The sequence below is a fragment of the Thermobia domestica genome, unplaced genomic scaffold (assembly GCF_964235325.1).
Source record: "Thermobia domestica unplaced genomic scaffold, izTheDome1.hap1.1 HAP1_SCAFFOLD_330, whole genome shotgun sequence".
Lineage (NCBI taxonomy): Eukaryota > Metazoa > Arthropoda > Insecta > Zygentoma > Lepismatidae > Thermobia > Thermobia domestica.
This window is the reverse complement of record NW_027656043.1, coordinates 139,209-150,051: the sequence shown is the minus strand read 5'-3', so window position 1 is coordinate 150,051 and position 10,843 is coordinate 139,209. Positions and strand designations below refer to the sequence as shown.

General features: G+C 37.6%; 1 protein-coding gene across 1 annotated transcript in view; it reads right to left on the bottom strand.

Moving 5' to 3' along the window:
- Positions 1 to 37: 37 nt before the first annotated feature.
- LOC145676746 (nose resistant to fluoxetine protein 6-like) overlaps positions 38 to 10,843 on the bottom strand; it is a 94,264-nt gene continuing 83,458 nt past the window's right edge. The window contains exons 11-13 of the mRNA XM_081747557.1: positions 10,671 to 10,779; positions 6,016 to 6,070; positions 38 to 1,667 (exon numbers count right to left, since the gene is read on the bottom strand). Of these exons, the coding sequence (XP_081603683.1) occupies positions 6,051 to 6,070; positions 10,671 to 10,779 (129 nt within the window). The 3' untranslated portion in view covers positions 38 to 1,667; positions 6,016 to 6,050. The remainder of the gene's footprint in view (positions 1,668 to 6,015; positions 6,071 to 10,670; positions 10,780 to 10,843) is intronic.

Below are 10,843 nucleotides of genomic sequence, written 5' to 3'. Positions count from 1 at the left end.
ATGGAGCCATGGAAATTCCACTTTCGGCGATAACAGAGTATTCCACACCATACTCAACATGCAAAAATGTATCTCCCGCAAAGGAACTCCGTTATACGATACTTTTTAATTTGATCAACATGTAAAACAGTTCGTAATACTGCAGTGCCTTACGAGAGGCATGCTGAAAGTCGTGAGCAACATTTTTTCACAACCGTAATCTTTATTCGTAAGTGAAACCAAATATATCATCTCAATCTACAAACCTTTCTTTCACTTTTCCACATGGTCCCCGTGTTTTTGCACACATTTTTCCCAACGTTCTACAAGTTTGAAAATACCCTTGTGTTAGAATTCCGTTCCAGCTACCCGTAGGCACTGACGAACTGCAGGCCGAATATTTTCCAGTGTCTCGTACCGATGGCCTTGCATCTGGAGGATGCCATGTCGGGGATGTAGAGAGGATGTGGAAGTGTTTCAATCCAAATCTGATCTGCTCCATACTGGCACGTGCAGTATGCGAACGCGCATATCCTATTGAAGGATGATCTTTCCAGGACGTTTATCACGCAAGGCACGATGGAGCTTCAAACGTGTCTGGATGTAGCAGGCAGAATTGATGGTTTGTCCAGGCTCAAGACAGTCAACCAGATGCAAGCCTGTATATCCCAGAAGATGCTGTCCATAATTTTCCCTGCCGATTGCACTGTCTTCGCTTTCTTCGGTGGCGAATTCAAGTGGTGCCATTTCATACTCTGTCGTTTTGTTTCAGATTCATAATGATAGAACCAGCTTTCTTCTCCAGTCACAATACTGGTTGAAAAGTCATTACCTTTATGTCGAAATCTCTGAAGAAGGGTTTTGGACAATTAGTCTCTGACGTTTGTGGTCCTCAGTTAATAAACGTGTGACCCAACGTGCACAAACCTTCCGATAACCTAAGCTGTGAATCATTTCTTGCAGGGCACTATGTCCAGCACCAAGTTTTGCAGCGATATCATTTACAGTGATACGCCTCTCTCCCCTAATCAGCTCTCATTGATCCTTACCTTGTTGCGTTCCGTGGAGGCAATTGGAGAGCGCCCGCTGCGAGGCTCATCTTCGAAATTCGTGTTTTCATCCTTAAAATGTTTCACCCTACTCTTTATACTGCTGGCACCCATACACACATCTCCATAGGCACGCTGCAGTCTGCGATGAATTTCGAAAGCAGGTTAGTTTTCCTTAAGCAATCACAGCACGCTGTGGAAAGGAAACATCGGTGCCCGCCATTTTGGAAATCTTGCCTGTGGTTACGTGCTAGCAACAAACAGCTTCAACGTCTGGAAAGAAAGAAAGGTCTGTAGATTGAGATGATATACTTGGTTTCAATTACAACTAAAGATTACGGTTGTGAAAACATGTTGCTCACGACTTTCAGTATACCCTCGTTAAATGTCACACGTAATGGACTGATTTGATCATCCAATGATATATTCGAAACTAAATTGCATTTAAATAAATTTTCTTGCAATCGTTTGATAAGTATATTTTATTTCATCTACACTATTATGTTTACTGTATAAATTATGAATTAAAACTAGCTTTGTTGTGTTTTTTGCTGATGTGCTTCTCTTAGCTGAACAGTAGATCTGCATAAATATCTTCTACATTCCCAGTTCGTATGAATCATCAAGCGGCTTCTAAATCTGGAAAGAAAAAAAGGAAAGAGTTGTAATAGACTAGAAAAGTACGACTACATGGTGGTAAGGTTTTGCTGTACGATACGTGCCAAATGGAATAAATACGACAGTGGGGTATACTGACTTGATGGCTTGGGCTACCACTAACCTTTATAACATCTGTACATATTATTATTATTATTATTATTGGAGTCTAGTTTTCTACGTTATTATACAGTCTTTAAAAAAGAATAAACCCTTACAACACATTTTCCTTTTATCAAGTACATAGATATGATTTTCTCTCCACTAACAAGACTTATACGGAACAACGATCGTACATTTCTGCTTTTTATGTTCCGTAAAGTAACCATACATTTGGCTTTGCATATGGGTAACCCTATTCACCAGAGAAAATGGAAGAACTAATAAAGAACTCTGAAATAGGCGATTAGCCAACGAAGGAGCTTTGGTAACGAAACTCCAGTAATGAATAACGAAACAAGTATTGTAACAGCTATGCCAACTTCCGCAAAACTCTGTTAAAAAAAAAAAAAAAAAAAAAATGTGCGTTGACGCTAATCGCTACTGAACAAGGCTCAAGATATCCGAGACCTCCAAAATGCCTCATCATTCCTCGTGTAATTTCTCTTCGCTCACACCCAAGAAACCGATTTCTCTAGAGGTAACTGGTGTTACCTGGCAGCCTGTTCGCACGCCATGGGAGGAAGTGGAGCGAACGGGAATGCGCCAATACAATTCTCGCTGTAGTAGCTGGAGAGTGGTTACTGCTGCGTTGTCATATCAAAGATCTCTTAAGTTAGCGAAACAGCTGCGTGCGAAGAATTTAGTGGATCTTTCTAAATACATACAGAAACTTGTATCATTGAAAGAAGATACTAAAGTGTAAAATTAACAGTATAATTTAGTTTATATTATACAGAAACTTGTATCATTGAAAGAAGATAATGAAGTGTAAAATTAACAGTATAATTTAGTTTATATTAGAATAACTTTATTTTGTAATATTCTAGGGCTACCCCCGGTAGCCCACAAAATACGCCCTGAAATATAGGGTGGCCCAAAAGCAGGTATATATTCCTGGATTGATCAAGTATAACATTCCAGTTTATAGATTTATTTGCTTCGGCTCTTCCGAGCTTAAGATATAAGTAAAATACATTAAGAACAAATAATAAAGAAACTAAGCCTATCTGATGGATTACAATAAGAAATTATATAAAATGCAATGAGCTGATCAGTACGGTACTGTATGCCTACTTTTGGGCCACTGAAGCAAAAATGATACGTTATAATTCGAGGATGTAAGTATATACGTAATATTGTTTTGTTATAATTACCTTAAGTGGGTTTTAGTTTTAATCGATGTATCAACTTCTAATTATGCTGCAATGTTCGTGATAGAGTAGAGCAATTTGAGTTTTTTCTTTCGAAACAATTAACTCAAACGAAGACTTCAGCACTATTGGAACTGTCGGTTAAAGACTAAATAAAACGCACTTAAGGTAAAAATAAAAGTTTAATAATACATACTAGTGTGTGCAATCAATACGAAAGCTTTATCGTTTTATGAGAGGATATACATTATTATTTTCCTTATAAATAAATACTCTGTCAGTTGGTACTTCCTTACCTACAACTTAACCTTCTTGAGAATAGACACCTCGAGACTGGATGCAATAACTTTACATCAAATTTCCATTCTTACCATGCCATAGAATCCCTATTTTAAGCCTTGGTAATTCTTACAACACCTTTTAAAAAAATCTCATTGGCAGTATTTACTAAAAGCGGATGTTCTTTTTTCTACATAAAGGAATCGTAGGAGAATAATCCGTCAGAAAATCGTCCATTCGTAATTTCACATTACCATAAAGCCTCTTTTTCTTTAAGAAAACTCATGAACCTCTATTTTTACGAAGTGTGTTCAAATAGTATCGAATCTTTGATCGGCAAAAATTCATTTATTCACATATCGTACAGTGACTGATCTTCAAAGTAATCCAGTCGGGAATGCACACAGTTATTTCAACAGTACTGCAATTATTGGAAACGTTTCTGGATTGCATCTTTCGGAATGGTGTTGAGCTGGGCCATCGTATCCCTTATAATATCTTCTCTAGATTTACATTGGATCTTTTTGAATAGCATTTTCACCTTTGGGAAGAACCAGAAGTCACATGTCGGGGAGCCTGAAGAACTACGGAAAGGATGTGTTTATCCAAGAAACCTTGAATCAAGTGCGGACTTCTTGATTCGTGATGGCTCATGGCATCATCCGCTAATATCTGTTGAATCTTGCGAATTGTCTTCATTTAGGTATCGCGAAGCTTCTGGCAAAACTTAATGCATACCTGCTGCTCAAGTCGTTCCGTCATTTGATACAGCTTGCAAATCCGATTAGCGCTTACTACACCCTCGTACTCTCAAAGGCTCGTGAATGACACCGTCTGCGAGCAAGGAAGATTCTACAAACTCCCACATGAATGTCCTTACACATCATCAACAAACCGCGCCCGTATTTCATTTGTTTAAGCGAGAAGAAATAAGGTTCGATAATTTTAGAACACTACTCGTATATTAAACATACTTCACCTGAAACACAAACATACTTTAGTACTCGTTATAAAATTGTTTATTTGAAATTATTTTACCGACTAAAGCAGAAACTGTGAAGGCCTCGTCTTAATTTCGAAAATGTATTATTATTGTGTGTGTTGTATTGGCATATTTTATTTTTACATTACTCCAATTTTTAAAATTCTATAAGAATCATACATAGCTTTCAAAACTTCTATTAACCTTTACTGAAATACACAGAAGAGCCAAAACATTGATTTCTACCTAATATTTGGTATGTCCAACTTTGGCTCGAAGACACCGGCAATGCTGTTTAGCATGGAGGCAATGAGGCCTTGGTAGGTAGCTAAAAACATAAGACACGAAATCTGCATACTCATGTCACTTAATTCCTGTAAATTCCCCGATGAGCTCGGACTTGACGTTCAATGATATCCCAAAGACATTTAATTGGGTTAAAAGGGGTGAGTTTGGCGACCATTGCAACAATTGAACTCACCAGTGCACGTCGAGCCACTGTAGCACAACGTTAGCCTTGTGACCAGAAAAGTTGTCTTGCTTAAAGACGACATTGCCAGTTGGAAACATGAGCGATATGAGTGGGTGTACATGCTCGGAAATGACCTGCCAATAGTTAGGAGTCCTCCACATGCACCATTTGGCCCATAGATGATCATGTGAAGGTTCTCCAAACGATAATGGAATCGTATTCTGACCCTGCCATCGATGTGATGAAGGCACTATCGTGATATATCGGACCTTGCAACGTTGTGCCATTGCTCTGCGGTCCAGTGACGATGAGCACATTCACACTCCAGTCGTAATCGACAATGCCGTGCGGTAAACATCGGCACCCGTGTTAGGCGTCGGCTGTAGATGCCCATATCTAACAGTGTACAGTGAAGTGTGTGTTCAGACACACTCGTGCTTTGTACACTGTTAATTGGGCCACGATTTGCACTCTATGATGTCTTGACTTGTTTAATGTAGTGTTGTCTACCGATGCTGAATTTACGTATAAACTAAATAAGCCATAGCTTAGGGCCCCAAATATTTAAAGAAATAACTGAATATACTTTTTTCAAAAATAAGATGAAATAAATAAAATAAAATCTACATTCCGAACAGTGTGTTTCTATGATGTAAGTAGTGGGGCTCCTGCTAGCCTGCTCCCTAAAATATCAATTGAGAAAGGACAGTTGGACATACAAAAGGCCCGATACCTTCAACAACGTAGAGCCTCATCAAATTTAAAGCCGGCTCTGTGGTCGACCCATGACTTGTGGTTTGGCGCTGATCACACAGTCCGTTTCCCATCTTTGGAAGACAATAATCACTGAATCTCCCGAATATCCGACAAGTTGCGCAGTTTCCAAGATTTTATCTGGCCATCCCAATCTGGAGCCTATAAAACTCAGGTATATCGCCGGTTTTCATCATTCTATGCATAACATCACACTGATTGATCGAATGTGATTCCCGACACTGTCTGGCGACCGATTCTGTTGCCCTCCGTGACTTTTACCTCAGCCCAATGACCTCGTTAAAAAAGAAAAAAAGGTACCGGATAATCAATGTTTCGGTTGTTGACTGTATATTGGAACAATGTTTTTTCATGTTACGGAATGACAAACTTTCGTTGTTTTTTTTTTTTCTTTTTCATTTCATTTTACAATATCGTTGCAAGACGCAGACAAGAATTAGAAACATAATTACTAGGATTTTGTGTTGCAAGATAAATATATGGTTGTCTTATGGATTGATGTTTACATACCTGTCGCTCAGAGCATTTTGTGTGGAATTCAGTGGTTATCCGCTTTTAAGCTTTTCTGAAACAAAATAAGTGATACAGATGAATATTTAATAATTGTAGTAAATAATTCAACAAAATAATTAACTCTGTTCGTAGGAAGGATTGTATAGTGACTAAGTACTACGTATTTCCGTCATGACCTACTAACAGTTAGGCCGCTCAGATAATGTTTTTGTTAATGTAAACATACTTGCGTATACATACCTTCTGTAAATATTGTACACAAACAAAAATTCGGGTATTCCACAAAAATGAAGTCAAATATTTGGGTACATCGCTTTCTCAAAGTTTACAAAATTGTATCACAAAACTAGGATTTAATAGTCAACTGCACTTTGTCCATAAAATTGGTATCCAAAATTGGAGGGTTCCAATAAACATTCGTTAGATAAATGGAACAAAAAGCTCTAAACATACACAAAAAATAAGAAAAACAAATATAAATAAATGGGTCCTCTTGCCTTTGTTTTTAGAATGACCTCGAAATCACCAGATTGTATTTAAAAAAATAATAACAACAATAAGAAAGTCAAAGCATAGACGCAAAGGTCAGCGTTGGCATTTACGAGGTGAAATGTACTTACGTAGATGCAAAGACAAGAAATAAGTGGAATAAAAGGACCAGGTAGTTTCAGAACTATCAAAGCACACAAGTGAATCTAAGCATGCCATAAAACAAACCAACGTTATGCACAGGACTTCTCTCAATTAAAATGAAATGACGTGAAATCTTTTAAGTTTTACGTTCCACGTTTATGCCGGCTATACTAAAGGAGACGGTGATGATGAGTAAAGAATGAAATGGTGGGATGAAGAAAGTAGGAGGAAACGGGACAACCCCGAGCAAAACCACGCACACTGTGTTTGTCCACCAACAAAGTTCACGGCGCGAGCTGGGATCGAACCAAGGACCCCTTGAACCAGATGTGAGAGCTCTACGGCCCCTCACTTCTCTCAATTATAGACATGTATACTCATGAGGATCAAAGCTAGATAAAGATAGTAAGACAACCAGTGGGGCTACGTCAGAAATTACAACACACAAGAAAATGTTATACCTACTACTAGTGCACCAACATTTTCATAGCCTTCGAGTTACTAAACTTGACAAAGTATCCATCTGGTTCAATGTTAATGAATTTTCTTAAAAGGGTGATGTTCATTGTGAAGCGTTCTGTTTACAATTGATCAATTCTGGGAAAAGGAAAGGCGTACTGATCTACTTAATAGTGTTGAGATTGTCATTTTTTATGTGTTATACAAGAAGAGAAATACTGAATATATAGCGGTTCAAGAAATCCAGAAAAAAAATACTTGTTGGAAAAAACAGACTGAAGTTTATGAAATACTACAGCAAAATATAATCATGACACACTGAATTGAAATATTGTGCAAATGTCAGAAAGAAAGATTTAACTTTAAAAAAATAATCATACCTAAACTTCCTCTTAAGAAGAAGAATTTTAGGAATGATAAAAAAAATGGATCAAAAGATTGCGATCTTAGGCCAATAATTAGTTTTTGGATCAGGGGCCACAAAATTTTTGAACAGTCTCTAAATGGAGTTTTCGTATTTTCTACAGAATAAGCACATCATACTGAGTTAAGTGATAGTTTGGGTTTGGCTACACTGTATGTACTTCTCCAGATATACGAGAAATTTTCTTTGAATGAAATATGTTGGATTTTTTTTTATCCAAAAATAGTTGTGAAGACGCTGTATGTTCCTGAAACGTAGATACGTACATAATAGTATGCGTTTTTGTGTACAGTATATATATTTTTAAAAATATTGTTTCTAGACCCCTGAGGGTTGGCAAGGTATTTTCTAAAAATACATTTCACACTTTTCGGAGTGCGCAACTGAAAGAACTCTGTTTCAAATTACCTTTTATTTTTATATAATCATGTTATTAAACCACTGATACGTATGTTTACGCTGTTTCGAGGAGCTTGAGCAACTCTTAAAACACATGAGAACGTACTGTCTAGCTGTGAGGTTGATAATTTAGTTAACCATGCGTCTCTTTAAAGGTAGCAAAGCAAATACTTAAGAAAGAAAAGCTCCATATTATTTATTTTTAGTCCTTTTCATTTATGCATTTAACAATCTTTTAAATACAAGTTATGAGGCATTTACACTGGAATAAGAAATAATAAGGAATAGGAAGTCAATCAGAGACCATCATCCCGGCATTCACTTTGTGTAATTGAAGGGGAAAACTTCAATTCGGATGACTAACGCAGAACTTCTCAAATAGGGATGCGCACGAGACAAGATTTGAGGCTGTCTCGTCTCGAAAATGTGCTGTAAAACTGATGTCTCCACTCGAAAAACGTATATTTTTCTATTGGAAGAGCTGTGTCTCGACTCGACTCGCGCGCATTCCTATTCTCAAATACAAGCACTGGCTCTCCCTGTTGGTCTTGTGGTGAGCTCAGGCGTTTGATGTACGGGATCCTTGACTCGATTTCCAGCTAGAAGTGTTTAGCTCCTTGGAGTACAGTGGTTTCACATTAAACTCCACGTCTCATATAGCCTTGATCAAGAGATGCTAAACTTCAATAAACAAAGAAACGAGACACGAACGCTAACTAGTAGTCTATGCCTTTTATGTAGGTATGAAGTTGTCATGTGAGAAAATTCAAAGATAGCAAAGGGTGGCCACAAAGTTCCGTTACCTCTGAAAATAAGTAACACAAACCACTAAACGTACGTAAATAACTACACGGAAAGAACTGAATGACATGAAACAACAATGCTTTCGAGAAGTCTTATTGAGATAGGAAACATTAAGGGCGGTATTCAGAGAGAATTCGTTAATGAAGGGTTAGTCATGGACTAGTTAGTGGCATACTAGCTCTATACTAAGTAATGTGTACTTTTTGGTATTCAGAGTTTTCTTTGAATACAACTAAATAGTTGATTTGGGTATGATTAACTAATATAACCTCAATGCATCGGGTGAGAAAAATAAATGTGGCAACTACGGAAAAGAAGATGTGCGCATGCGTAGTCTGTAAACATGAAAATACATGAAATCCGAAATGTGTTGCACAAGCTAAACCGAGGCTAAAAGGGTACCCTCTGCCCTAGATTAATTAGTCACATGTGATTAACGTCGTCGACTACTACGTCCTAATCAGAGACTCTGAATACACTTTTGATAACCATCCGTTAGTCAAGCCCGTAGTAGGTCATTAATCAGAGTTCAAAACGAGTCTACATAAGGCCCAATGTGTCCAAAGGTTCAGTCTGTCGACCATCAGTCAGATGAGAAAGGATAATACGCCGCCAGGTTCTGTGGTATAACTTGAATGAAAGCTTGTTTCAAAGCTTCTGTCAGTTTGGCAATGGTATTGTAACGGTTTTGTGCAACGATGCCCTTTATGAACCCCTACAGTGCATTATAACACGTGGTGAAGTCTGGGCTTCATGGTGGCCAGAAAGTGGTGTGCGCAGATCCGGATTACTACGACCAATCCAACGCCCGGGAAACACTTCCGTAAGATATTCGCGTACGGCGAGAACATAATGGGCAGATTATTCATCATGCTGAAACCAACAATTTTCTTTCATTCCGTGCCCCTCCAAGAGAACAAACCAGTTCTGCAACATGTCCAGGTATTGCTGTGATTCACAACACCGTCGAAAAATAACGGTTCAAACACACGTCTGTTGTCCACGCCTACCCATATCATCACATGCGGGGATTCTGTTCGAACTCTTCATAAAAACGTGGATTATCCTTACACCAAAAGATCACACTTGGTGCGCGAGAACTCTAAATTGCACGTCTGAAGAAGTGCCGCACATGCCTCCACCAATCTCCGATCCATGTCTGCGTCAAATAATTCTTGCACGGGGGTACATTAGTATTTATCAAGGGGGAACGAGACTTTGTGGCCATCCTGTATGTGTGTGACAGAGGCGGTTCTTGAGGGAAGTCACATGACAGAAATTAATATTTCATCGCTATAAGCTAAGGAAAGAAAGCGTTAAAAATATGTTAATGTTGTATACAGCTTGTGTGGATAAAATATTATTAGGAGTATGTTTAGTACAAGGGGTCCAGCAGCACGTAAAAAACACAAAATTTACAGGAGAAATGAAGGATGCAAGTACTTAGACGTAACATAGCGTAACCAAATCTAAACTAACCTAAGCTAACCTGAACTAACGTAAACTTACCTAATACTATAGAAATAAACGAAATTCTATCATTTTTTGGAAAATTATGCGGGACCCCTACACTAATTTAACATAAACTAACCTAACCTAAACTAAACTAAACTAACCTAAGCTAGCCTAAACTAACCTAACCTACTCTAAACTAACCGAATGTCAACAGAAATTACCAAAATTGTAACATTTTTTAGAGAAAAGAGCTGGACTCCTTCTGCTAAACATAGACCTATTATTATTATTATTATTATTATTATTATTATTATTATTATTATTATTATTATTATTATTATTATTATTATTATTATTATTATTATTATTACCATTATCTATATGACTATTATTTTTACCTTTGGCAGTTCTAGTGTTAAAGTGGGTTTACAAACTAAAGAAAACAGGATTTGACAATTGTATAGCTGATTGTTTTTACCTTTCCGCGTGATGATCTGTGCAAGTTGAATGAAAGGGGCTTCAACAGTGATGTGAAGTACAGTTGCGGCTATTATCGTTCGAATGGTGTCTGGCAGGAACATCTCCATCTGAAACAGGATATTTAATACAAGTATAATTACTTATTTGCCTTACAACTTAATCAAATATTAG